An 11,733-nucleotide genomic window follows, 5' to 3' on the forward strand; every position below is an offset into this window, starting at 1 on the left:
GAATCTGACACCAAGTCTTGACATTTTTACTGAACATTTTTCCCCTTGTTGTACTGTATCGTTTTCCCTTTCTTTCACTTCCTTCCTTTAGATCAGTATGCCCCTAAGCACAGCATTTGGGGCTGACACTGAGGGGGCTCAGTGGATTGTGGGGTACCTGCTGGAGAAGGTGATAAATAACCTCTCTGTGTGGAGCTCTGAGCCTGACCTGGCAAATGACACAGTGGAACTATTAGTCACTCTTGTGGAAAAGAGAGAGAGGTATGTGTGAATATTCATGTGAGGATGAAGTGGGAACTAATCTCTGAGATATCTACGGATTCAGTTGTGTGCAATTTCTGTTTGTTTGCACCACCTGTTGGTCAAATAATAGTAGTGCTCTTAAGAAAGTAACGAGTAATAAAGTATTAGGTGAATATCAGTACTCCTCTCTTCTTTTTTGTGTTTCTTCCTCCATTTACTCCTTCATATACTGAATCTGGAGTCATCTAGAGGCATCTGAGGGGCTAAGAACATACTGTTTACCCCAGAATGCACAGACTATAAGGACATTAAAGACCAAAATGTTAGTGTGCTTTGATTTACCATGAACAAAATAATGTAGCTGGTTGTTCGTTTTTAAATTACAATAATTTTGTGATTAAAATGATGCTGGAAACTAGTTTATGTTTCCAGCATCCAGCACTAGTTTTCAGATGCCGAAATTCAATAAATTAGCTCTGGATCTTGTCATCCGCTGCATGATATTTTCATTTAATTTCATCAAGCCTTTACGTCGTGTCCCACTCTGTTCAACAGAGCAAACATCGTGGTGCAATGTGAGAACTGGTGGAGTCTGGCCAAGCAGTTTGCCAGCCGCAGTCCTCCGCTGCACCTGCTGTCAAGCCCAATCCAGCGCACGCTGATGAAGGCGCTGGTCCTCGGAGGATTTGCACACATGGACTCTGATACTAAACAACAGTACTGGGCGGAGGTCAGTGCACTTTTGCTTTGTCTGTTTAGGTTTATTATGTAATATGTGACAGTGGATCTTTTGGTATAGTAGTGTTTAGTACTGATAGGCAGTATGCAGATTGAAATTAGTGCCTACTGTGATTGAGCAAAACAACAAAGGAATTACTTGTTTAGTTAGTATGGTGTCCCTGCAGAGCAGAAATATGTATGGATTTGTTTCCTGTCATTGGGTAGAATCTATGCCAGCTAGTACAACTTTTTCACTTTGTCTCCTTTCTGTCTTCTAGGTGCTTCATCCACTCCAGCAACGCTTCCTGAACCTTATTAACCAGGAAAACTTTGCTCAGATCTGCCAGGAGGAGGCAGTGAAGCAGGAGATTGTGGCCACTCTGGAAGCCCTGTGTGGCATTGCAGAGGCTACTCAGATAGACAATGTTGCCTCTCTTTTCAGCTTTCTTATGGACTTCCTGTCTAGCTGCATTGGCCTAATGGAGGTCTACCAGAATTCGCCAGAAACAGTCAACCTCATTATTGAGGTGTTTGTTGAGGTGGCCCATAAGCAAATCTGCTACCTGGGAGAGGTGAGTTAAAGGGTGTTATGAGGTTTATGGTGACCTGGGAAAACCCTGCACATCATGAAATTGTGACCTTTTTTATTATGTGTAGTTCTTAAAACTGCATCCTTTCCTTAACTTAAATACATTTCTCTTTTTTTTGTGTGCATTTCAACAAGAAATAGTCTTAAATAAAGTGGAAAGAGAGAAAATTGCATTTAAAGATTCCAGACTGTGGCACAGGAGCATCAGACATTTTGACAGTCGGTATCTGATCACACATTAAATATTAGGCTTAGATTAGGCTTTTGCTATGGCACGTAACTACAACAACTTGTACAACAACCAAGTGTGACATTCACTGTGTGAGGAAATTACACTTAGCAAACAAGGTTTTAGACATCTTTAGCCAGACTGACTTTAAGGGTCAGTCTGGTTTTCCCAGGATTTCCCAGACTGCCACACATATATACAGTAATTAGAAGTCATATTGGTGTTTGTAAGTAAGCAGTTTCTATAAAGGAATCTTTGTTTTTCCTGCAGACTAAGTCTATGAAGCTGTATGAGGTGTGTCTGACACTGCTGCAAGTCTACTCAAAGAATAACCTGGGTCGTAAGAGACTTGATGTGGCAGCAGAGGAAGACCAATACCAGGACCTGCTGCTCATCATGGAGCTCCTCACCAACCTGCTTTCCAAAGAGTTTATAGACTTTAGTGACACGGGTAAGAGCACTCAGGCTGGGTTAGGCATCCTCAGTCTCTCAACGGAAAAATTAGTTTGATCATTTCTTACTTTTAATTTGATAACTGTTATAGACATGTTTGAATGTGTGACATGGCTGTGTTTGTAAACCAGATGAGGTGTTTCGAGGGCAAGAGCAGAGTTCAGGAGCTGGTCGCACAGTGTCAGCGGCTGATGTGGTGCTGTTTGGGGTCAACATTGTACTGCCCCTCATGTCTCAGGACCTTCTAAAGGTGAGGCTTATATTAGATTAATATCATATTCTGAAACCCATGGTTCACATGACTACATTGTTCTAGTCCAGTGGTTCTTAACCTGTGGGGGGGTCGCAAAGTGGTAGTGATCTGATTAGCGATTAATGATCTGAAAGCAGGACTTCACGGTAAAAACATGTCACTCTTTCTGATATTATGGTGAACTTGCTTGGTCAATGATGACTTTGATGCTTTCCTGTTACTGTATGATTTTCTGAACGAGAGTACCGTGTCAAAAGCCAACTTGCGGCCGGATATCAGGGCTCACCTAAATGACTTGCAGATGCAAATCCATGAGTATTTCCCTGAAAATCAAGCCCTGTCTGTAACAGAGGAGTGGATTAGAAACCCCTTTACAGAGATATCATTGACAGGAATGGCAACTGAATTGGAAGAGTCACTGGTTGACATGGCAACAGCAATGGCCTTGAAGCAGAGGTTCCCAGAGAAGCCACTGGAGGATTTTTGGATATCTGTGCACGCCGAATACCGAGAACTAAGTGACATGGCATTGAAAAAAACTTCTCGTTCGCAAAACAGTGTCATTCTTAAAAGTGGGTCGCACTTGCCAAAAGGTTAAGAACCGCTGTTCTAGTTTTAATTAGTATTGTAAGCTTGTACTGTAGAGACTGTATTAAAACCTCTCTCCTTTTTGTAGTTCCCATCTTTATGTAACCAGTACTATAAGCTCATCACATTCATCTGTGAGATTTTTCCTGAGAAGATCCCTCAGCTGCCAGAGGAGCTCTTCAAGAGCTTAATGTTCTCTCTTGAGTTGGGCATGACCTCGTATCCTTTCACTGCTTCAGTGTGTAGATCTGTTATACTTATGTTTTTTTTTTTTCTGCTTATGGTCATTTTTCTCTGGTAGTGGCCTCTCTTTGTGGTCACATGTCTCCCATAATGCCTGCCACTGCATTATTTCAGAGTGCTGGTTATTCTCAGTGGAAAACGGCAAGCATTCCTGACCAACGGGTACCAATGAGAGCCCTTTGTTTAGTATTATATTGTACATGTATGTTATCTTTGTGTATCTTCAGACAGCAGCAGTAGCAGATGGTGTATGCTTGTCGCCTCTATGTATTATTGTATTTAACTAGATAATAATTGATGATGCTGTCATGAAATCATGGTCACGCTTTCACCTTGACCTACGTTGTGCAGAATGAGCTCAGAGATTAGTCAGTTGTGTCTGGAATCTCTGTCCCCATTGGCGGAGCAGTGTGCCAAAACACAGGAGAAAGACACCCCTTTATTTATTGCTACTCGACATTTCCTCAAGGTCAGCGTCATGATGATGACCACCTTTAATCTCTTTACATTTTATTTGTTATAGCTGACATTCTGTCTGTCTGTCTGTCCTTTTCCAGCTGGTGTTTGATATGCTGGTACTACAGAAGCACAACACTGAAATGACTGTGGCAGCTGGAGAAGCTCTCTATACACTTGTGTGCCTGCATCAGGTAAGTATTGCTGTTTATTAAAGATCTGATTGAAATATTAGTACATAGCATTGGGACTAGCGTTAATTATCAGGATGTAGTCACGTAGTTAAAGCACTCCAATGTCATGACTAGATAATATTGGTATCATTTAGAAGCTCTGTGTGTGTGTGTGTGTGTGTGTGTGTGTGTGTGTGTGTGTGTGTGTGTGTGTGTGTGTCAGACGGAGTACTCCGAGCTGGTGGAGACTCTGCTCTCCAGTCAGAGAGATGCTGTGATTTACCAGCGCCTCGCCGACGCCTTCAACACGCTCACAGCCAGTAGCACACCACCAACGATGGATCGAAAGCAGAAAGTGGCCTTCCTCAAGAGCCTGGAGGAGTTTGTGGCCAACGTCGGAGGGTTGCTATGTGTCAAATAACCACTGTCTCCAGCATCCTCTTCATTGTTCTGGATGCTTCCTCATTTCCACCTGACTCTCTACCATTGAAAGAAAAGCTTTTCTTCTGATGTTCTCTCTGCCATGACAAACTCTGGACAATCGTAGCAGATCTGTGCTGATGGAGAGGAGCATTGATGTGTCTGAGGTCATTTGAAATGTTGCTCTCATTCTCTCCGTTGTGGCCAGCAAACCTGCAGAAGCAGAGGATGGAAGTTGGGAAAAGCAGCGAGGGAAAAACTCATCACATTCATCTCAGTCCAAGCTGATCAATGGCTAATTTGCCAGTGAGAGGTTGTCAGATGGGACATATAATGAGTTGGGGGCAAATTCTCCTCCCCCCTCTAGACGTACACTCACTTAATGCCTCTCCTTGAGTGCCTTTTTCATGTCTCGGATCCAGCTGTCTCTACAGCAATGGGTAGAACTGTGTCTTACTGCAGAGCCCATGCTCTCATCACTGAGGGTGTTGGCTCTGATAGGATTGGTTTGGTTTGTCTAGTTATCAGTCCCTTTTCTGTAAGGCTCTAGATAAATTTGCTCATTTATTTAAAGTACATCCACACAAACAAGCAACCACCAGCAAGGAAATAAGACTGCAGATTTGCTGAGACCATAAACATACCTAAACCCTTATTAGTAACAATAAGAGTCACTTTCCGTATGTCCAAGCAAATATTGAATTTTTGAGATATGGTGCCGATGTGTTGATATTCAAGACCATCATCTTCCAACTCCACAATGCATTCATGTGGCCGGAGGCTTGGTATTAAAAGCTTTGAGTGTCCAAATGGAGCTGCATGTCCAAGTGTGTGGGACTGCTTGCTTCTGTTTAACCATATAAACATCAGCAGTAGCATAAAGGCTGAGATGCAGTCCCCACTGCAAATGAGTGAAATTATCTAGAACCTCAACGGGCAGAGTATCTAGTGAAGCCTTAGAAGATCTAGATTATTAGATAATTAAATATGAGCTCTGATTGTCATTGCTATGATTAAAGAAGCCTTTTCTCACTGAACCTGAAATGTGGGAAGCAGTTATGGAGAGAAACCAAATCTCTTTGTGTTCATTGAGGGTGTACATATATTTTCAAAAAGGAAACAAATGTATGATTAAAAACAATAGGGACTGACATTTTATAAGATTGTAGATTACAGCCATTGAAGCGTTTTATGACTTCACCTGGTGGTAAATGGCTTAAGACCGATTTGTAGTTTTTTGCCAGGTCTCATTGATCACAGTTCTTGTGAAAGTCATTATAAAGAAACTAGATAATGAAAGTTCCCAGCAAATACATGGGGTCATTAAATGATGTATGCCATTTACTTTTATTTTTTTACTCTTATAACCTCATGGTGCAACACAAACTAGCACACAAACATCCAAACCATTGCTATAGCAATAAAATACCAAAAAGATTTTTTTTTTAAAGAAAGACTCATTTGTTTCCATTTGTTTAGAGCACTAATCCTGTTACTTTCTCTTTTGGAATGCCTGAAATGTATTGTAAAATGTACATAAACTTATTATATAAATGTACAGTGTGTGTGTACTTTTTTTTTTCATGGTCATCATGGCACGCTCATAAGACAGGGTCATTCTACTTAACTTTTCTTTTCAGGTTGTTCCCTGTTCTTTTAAGTATTTAATGATAATGCCATGTATACATGTGTGTTCTGGAATATGACAGGTTTTATTATTCCTTGGAAAAGTTTTTTTTTTTTTTGATAGGGATAGGAAATTAATCACGGTTCATCAGCTTAATGAAGAATTCAGGAAAGTTTTACATGAAACATACACCAATCAGCCATAACATTAAAACACCTGCCTAATATTGTGTAGGTCCCCCTTGTGCCACCAGAACAGCTCTGACCTGTCAAGGCATGGACTCCACTGACCTCTGAAGGTGTGCTGTGGTATCTGGCACCAAGATGTTAGCAGCAGAGCATTTAAGTCCTGTAAGTTGCTAGGTGGGGCCTCCATGGATCAGACTTGTTTGTCCAGCACAACCCTCAGATGCTTGATCGGATTGAGATCTGGGAAATTTGGAGGCCAAGTCAACACCCTGAACTCTTTGTCATGTTCCTCAAACCATTCCTGAACAATTTTTGTAGTGTTGCAGGGCACATTATCCTGCTGAAAGAGGTCACTGCCATTAGGGAATACTGTTGCCATGAAGGGGTGTACTTGGTCTGCAACAATGTTTAAAGTAGGTGGTACGTGTCAAAGTAACATCCACATGAATGCCAGGACCCAAGGTTGTCTAGCCATCACAATTTTGCCCTTGTCAAAGTCGCCTTACAGTTGCCCATTTTTCCTGCTTCCAACACATCAACTTCGAGAAGTGACTTTTCACTTGCTGTGTAATATATCCCACCCCTTGACAGGTGCCACTGTAATGAGATAATCAATGTTATTCACTTCACGTCAGTGGTTTTAATGTTATGGCTGATTGGTGTATGTTGCATGAATGTCTGCCCACAGACATGTCTGCCCACAGACATTCATTATGAGTAAACCTGTTTCCCCCAGTGCAAACCTATCATAGTCATTGTTTGTGGTAATCCACCATATGCTACAAGTGTACTAGAAATCAGGTTGAAAAACACAGGCGTATTCCTTTAATATTGACTAGAAAGTGACCTGTATTGACCCCCACTCCCATCATTCACACTTTATGCACTCTAAGCAGTCATGTCAAGCTGCAAACCAGTGGCAGGTGTACTTTGCTCATGCATACTGTAGAAACATTTGTGCCGTCATCTCCACGTACCATTTTTTAAATTCCAGTTATGACGGCCATACTCATGGGCATAATGGCTAGCAAACTAGCAGTGGAGGCTTGTATGGAGGCAGTTAACATTAACAACTGGTGGAGTGCTGTATGTCTAATTTACACCTGTAGTGTGAGCTGAGTGGAGCAGGCTCAGATGTGTACATGTGCATGTATTTGGTGCAGATCACATGTTACCCATAAGGAAAAGAGTTAGATTTCAATAATTATGTCAATGGAAGGTCCTCCATTACAGCCAGGACAAGGACAGTAATATAAACATGAGTGTGTGTTTAAGATTAAGTAGATTATTTAGTGACTTCTGCTGGGTGGGTTACATGTTTGACTGGGCTGACTACATTAAAATCATTATTATTTCACCTTGTTCTTACTATGAGTCCATTTGAAGACATATTACCTGAATGATACTTGGATGAGGTGCTCTGTAGTCACATGCTGCTCGTGTGTTTGATGCTAGTTAATATGCAGTTATTTTTATTATGCAAAATAAGAATTTGCAGCACAGTACTTCAGCACTGCATGGCAAAGCTCATGCTCCAGTTTGTCCTTTAGCGGCTGCCGTACTTTGCTAAACGCGTGTAGGCTATAAACTTGGCTAACATGCTAAAGTTCTGATGGGGTAGCATGTGACACTTGTATGTATATTTTTCATATATTACGGTAGGATATTCTGCGCATTTATAATATTGACCATCACTAATTTTACACTTTTAATCAGCAGAATCCGAATTATAATGAATAAATAAATAAATAAGCAGCAGTGTTGAGTGGCTAGGGCTAGCCTACAGCTAACTAACCACAGCTGGGTGAGAGTGAGCACTGAGTGTCACTGAAGTGTACAAGTATCTGTAGACTTTGCTTTAGGCTTCTTCACTCCATCATGAGTGACTGTGGTGGTGATGATGATGATGTGCCTCAGCTCTCGGCTGCTGCTCTGGCGGCTCTGCAGGAGTTCTACTCGGAGAAGGAAGCAGGACACTCGGCACTGACACACAGCTACACTGTGGGGGCCATTACAGAGGACTGGGTGAGTGAAGAGTTTCACTACTGCTCACATGGGCACTGCACAGCAACGTGTGGTGGTTACATAGTATTGTGCATCCAAAGCTTTATTTTCCAGCAAAATAATAATGCATGAATAAATCTTAAATGATATAACTCCAGTCTTACATCTGTGCTGTTTCTTAAATGTGTTTATGTTAGGAATAAAACATCATTCTCTGATTATTTATAGGAAAATAATCAGTGACTGGGTGATAAATAATAACAGTAACAATAACAGCACATCTCAAACTGTTTTATTTCTCTTTTATCACAGCAATTTGCAAATGATTAAATATTATTTGAATGACCTTTTATATTTTTTTATCCATTTAGAGTTACGTTTAATGTTGCGGCTGGAGTGTAAGCAAAACATGTCCTGATATCACTTGCATTAAAAACAGCTATAAACAGTCATCCCCTCACCAGTGTCTCTTTTTTTTTTTTTTTTTTTCCACAAAGTACTGACACTGGAGACTCCTTCCAAAAATGCTAAATAAATGTCTCCTCACAGAAAACTTCAGCATATCAACAATAAATGTTTGTGGCGCGTTCACCTTAGAAGACCCTATGCAAGTTATTAATATAGAATTGATGAGCACATCAGTACAAACCTTGCAGCTAAAAGTACTGTTACAGCTGCTGTTATAAAGAATGAACAACTTTTTGACCAATCAGAAAAGTGAGATGCTGTGGTATAAAGGTGTTTATAGTAAAACGGTATAGATTAGGGAAGAAATAAAGGTCAAAAGTACAAAATTCTATTGAGGTTAATGATCCGCATTACAATTCTAACATCAAGAAAAGTGTAAATGGTCCTTGTACAACAATGTTCATTAAAATGGCATTATTGTTATGATGTTATATCTATAACCAGCGGATGAGCCAGTTCTGGTACAGTGAAGAGACGGCTACACGGTTGGCTAAGGAAGCCATTCAGCAAGCAGGAAAACAGGGGAGGTTAGTTCATTTTTATTTACTATGCATAGTAGTTAAAGTAATGTGCAAAATACGTGGCTCTGGCAGGCAGCAGGTTTATTGTAAACCAGTTTGCTTTGCCTCATTCAGACTATAGTCATGCTGTGGTATTGACTAATGTCTCAGTTTTGTTTATTATGGCCTTCAGAATAGCATGCATCAGTGCACCCAGTGTCTACCAGAAGCTGAAGCAGCTGGAATCAGAGAACGTAGAGGGGTCACACTGCGTGTCAGCCGTGCTGCTCGAGTTTGACCGTCGATTCGCTGCGTATGGTGACGAGTTCATCTTCTATGACTACAACAACCCGCTGTGTTTGCCCGAAGATGTCCTCCCGCAGAGCTTTGACATCGTCGTTGCAGACCCTCCATACCTATCTGAGGAGTGCCTGAGCAAGGTGGCACTCACAGTAAAATACCTCACCAAGAGTAAAATCCTGCTGTGCACAGGTCAGTGTTGTAGAGCTCAAAGTAGGCACAACAAAATCTCTCCCAAATTACTTAAATTCCAACCAGTACCCCAGTGTAATTTAGCATTTTTGGCCTGATTTATGACATTATTTTATTGTAATTTCAGGAGCTATTATGGAAGAGCATGCAGGAAGACTCATGGATGTGAAGATATGCAGTTATCTACCCAAACATAATCACAACCTCGCTAATGAGTTCCGGTGTTATGTTAACTATGAGTCGGGTCTCCTCTAGGCTTGGAGTGGGGCCTGGAAGTAAAGCCAATTATGGACTGTTGAGAGTTCAGACAACTTAATTGGTCCATTTGTTATGCGATCATTTTGTCTAGATTTCATACCTGCGTGGTATGATATTTTAATGCTTGACCAGCCTTTTTTTTTTTTTTTTTTTTTTAAATCATGATTAACATGAATTGTGCATATTATAAACAATAGCTTCTTGGCTCTGTGAAAGCAAATGCATTTGTGATGCTTAATATGGTAAATATAGCATTGCTGTAAAAACTGTTATGCATTTTCCTCCTCCTCTTTTTTTTTTTTTTCCTTAAATCAGAATCAAATTAATCTGTTTTTGCTCAAAACATACCACATTCAAAACAATTCCCATCCATATTATTGCACTTTGAATAAATATAAAAACAGTTTAATCATATGCATGCATGTACACAAAGTAATTCTGAAAAAGAATATGCAAGGTAAGTCTACACTCATACCTGTATCATGTGCAGTGCAGTCAGATATGATTCTATCATTCTTTCAGCAGCATTGTAATGGTAAATGTTTTAGTAACCCGACTACACAGTAATGCAGCAGGTTCCACCAAAAACAAGACTTTGTAAAAAATTGCACTTTGAGCAGCATGTACAGCGCCTCTGTAGTTCAGTTGGGGACTTTTTTCCGTTTGGTGGAGTGTTGCACGTCTCTCCGTGTGCTCTGGTTGCTCCTCTGTGTGCTTTGCTCGGTCTTTACTGCTGGTAAGCATGTGCAGCCCACCGGTATGGACTCGTAGCTCTCGGTGTAGGAGCGGCGGCCTCCGGCACACGAGGCTGAGCGGCGCAGCACGACGGTGGGCACAAACACCGGAACACTGTGGTACTCGTGACTCTCCTCACCGCCCGGCCCCGTCAGACAGCCCTTACACAGGCAGTACGCCTCGGGAATAAAGCGGGGATAGCGCGCTGGGTCGTGCCTCAGTCTGGATTCAGAGAAACAAACAATGTAGCGTTTAATAATTAATAATAATTTTTTTTAAAAAAAGTCGCATTTCTGTGAGTGCGCGCTACCTGTATGCCCATGGTGAAACACTTAGCAGATTGACTGGAAAGCTCGAACTGTTGACGGGCTGCAGGAGAGCTGCTGATGGGCAGCTCAGGTTCTGCGGCTCTGCTGTGAGTTGGAGTGTGTGATGGAAAGCATTGAGCACTCCGACAGAGAGGCGCCCGAACCTCTGCTCCAGAATCTCCTCAGGAAGATCTGCACACACTCTGCGGCTCCTCTTCCCTCCCCGCGCCGCACAGCTCCCCACAGCCAGGAGCAGCGCCACGACAAGCTCGCCTCCACGCATGCTTCCTCTCAACAGCCCAGAGCCCAAGTCACCCGAACGCACGACTAGAAACCTGAAGCAGTTCGACTGTGATGTGTCTATTTTTTCTAAACTTCTCTTGATTAGGCGTTGCGTAGCTTAACTCTTCCAGCCGCTTTTCCTGTTCTGATTATGTTTCTTGAGCCTCGAGTGTTTCTTCTCAAATACTATGATAATCGTATCGTTCAGAGAGAGCGATAGTCCTAAATTCAAGTGCATTATTTGACAAATTAGTGTAGTAAGGCTTCTGTTTTCCAAACGCTCATGTCGCTACGTGAAAACTCCCAGATTGCCGTCAGTTTCTGTCAGTCGCGTCACCAGCTTTCTCACTGCCAAGTTCTCCAAGAGAAGATTTAGAAAAGGTCGGAGAGTCAGACTGGGATGCTTAGTCTCCAGAATTGAGACATTTTTTTTTTCATCTTTTTTTGTTCATCCAAACAAACTTTAATCTTGTGAAGCAAGAAATTCACATTACAAACAGTTAG

At 41.6% G+C, this 11,733-nt stretch overlaps 3 protein-coding genes across 6 annotated transcripts in view; 2 read left to right on the forward strand and 1 right to left on the reverse strand.

The window, feature by feature from the left end:
• xpo4 (exportin 4) overlaps positions 1–5,925 on the forward strand; it is a 30,914-nt gene extending 24,989 nt beyond the window's left edge. For both annotated transcript variants that reach the window (XM_053234393.1, XM_053234394.1), the window contains 9 exons: positions 92–261; positions 799–973; positions 1,242–1,535; positions 2,052–2,232; positions 2,366–2,484; positions 3,164–3,294; positions 3,670–3,787; positions 3,876–3,968; positions 4,171–5,925. In XM_053234393.1, coding sequence (XP_053090368.1) covers positions 92–261; positions 799–973; positions 1,242–1,535; positions 2,052–2,232; positions 2,366–2,484; positions 3,164–3,294; positions 3,670–3,787; positions 3,876–3,968; positions 4,171–4,368 — 1,479 coding nt within the window. In that variant the 3' untranslated portion in view covers positions 4,369–5,925. The remainder of the gene's footprint in view (positions 1–91; positions 262–798; positions 974–1,241; positions 1,536–2,051; positions 2,233–2,365; positions 2,485–3,163; positions 3,295–3,669; positions 3,788–3,875; positions 3,969–4,170) is intronic.
• A 1,751-nt stretch (positions 5,926–7,676) lies between these two features.
• eef1akmt1 (EEF1A lysine methyltransferase 1) lies at positions 7,677–10,176 on the forward strand. Of its 3 annotated transcripts, none has more exons than XM_026912886.3 (5): positions 7,677–7,815; positions 8,033–8,207; positions 9,099–9,181; positions 9,348–9,646; positions 9,774–10,176. In XM_026912886.3, exons 2-5 carry the CDS (start codon positions 8,061–8,063, stop codon positions 9,899–9,901), a joined length of 657 nt encoding a protein of 218 aa, XP_026768687.3. In that variant the 5' UTR covers positions 7,677–7,815; positions 8,033–8,060; the 3' UTR covers positions 9,902–10,176. The 3 variants fall into 3 exon arrangements, with proteins under 3 accessions (XP_026768687.3, XP_026768685.3, XP_026768686.3); XM_026912884.3 differs by having other exon boundaries at positions 7,714–7,840; XM_026912885.3 differs by having other exon boundaries at positions 7,729–8,207.
• On the reverse strand, positions 10,033–11,603 carry il17d (interleukin 17d). Its single transcript, XM_026912887.3, has 2 exons — positions 10,950–11,603; positions 10,033–10,861 (listed from the first exon to the last, which is right to left on the reverse strand). The coding sequence occupies exons 1-2, from the start codon at positions 11,228–11,230 to the stop codon at positions 10,546–10,548; spliced, it is 597 nt and encodes a 198-aa protein (XP_026768688.1). The 5' UTR covers positions 11,231–11,603; the 3' UTR covers positions 10,033–10,545.
• Between the last annotated feature and the right edge of the window lie 130 nt (positions 11,604–11,733).

This window comes from Pangasianodon hypophthalmus, chromosome 5 (genome assembly GCF_027358585.1).
Source record: "Pangasianodon hypophthalmus isolate fPanHyp1 chromosome 5, fPanHyp1.pri, whole genome shotgun sequence".
NCBI classification, from domain to species: Eukaryota; Metazoa; Chordata; class Actinopteri; order Siluriformes; family Pangasiidae; genus Pangasianodon; species Pangasianodon hypophthalmus.

Coding starts and splice junctions, on each gene's coding strand:
- eef1akmt1 (XM_026912884.3), top strand. CDS start 7,818: ATGTATATTTTTCATATATTACG. Junction 7,841..8,032: donor TATATTTTTCATATATTACG/GTAGGATATTCT, acceptor AAGTATCTGTAG/ACTTTGCTTTAGGCTTCTTC. Junction 9,182..9,347: donor CAAGCAGGAAAACAGGGGAG/GTTAGTTCATTT, acceptor TATGGCCTTCAG/AATAGCATGCATCAGTGCAC.
- il17d (XM_026912887.3), bottom strand. CDS start 11,230: ATGCGTGGAGGCGAGCTTGTCGTGGCGCTGCTCCTGGCTGTGGGGAGC. Junction 10,862..10,949: donor GTTTCACCATGGGCATACAG/GTAGCGCGCACT, acceptor CTCTGAATCCAG/ACTGAGGCACGACCCAGCGC.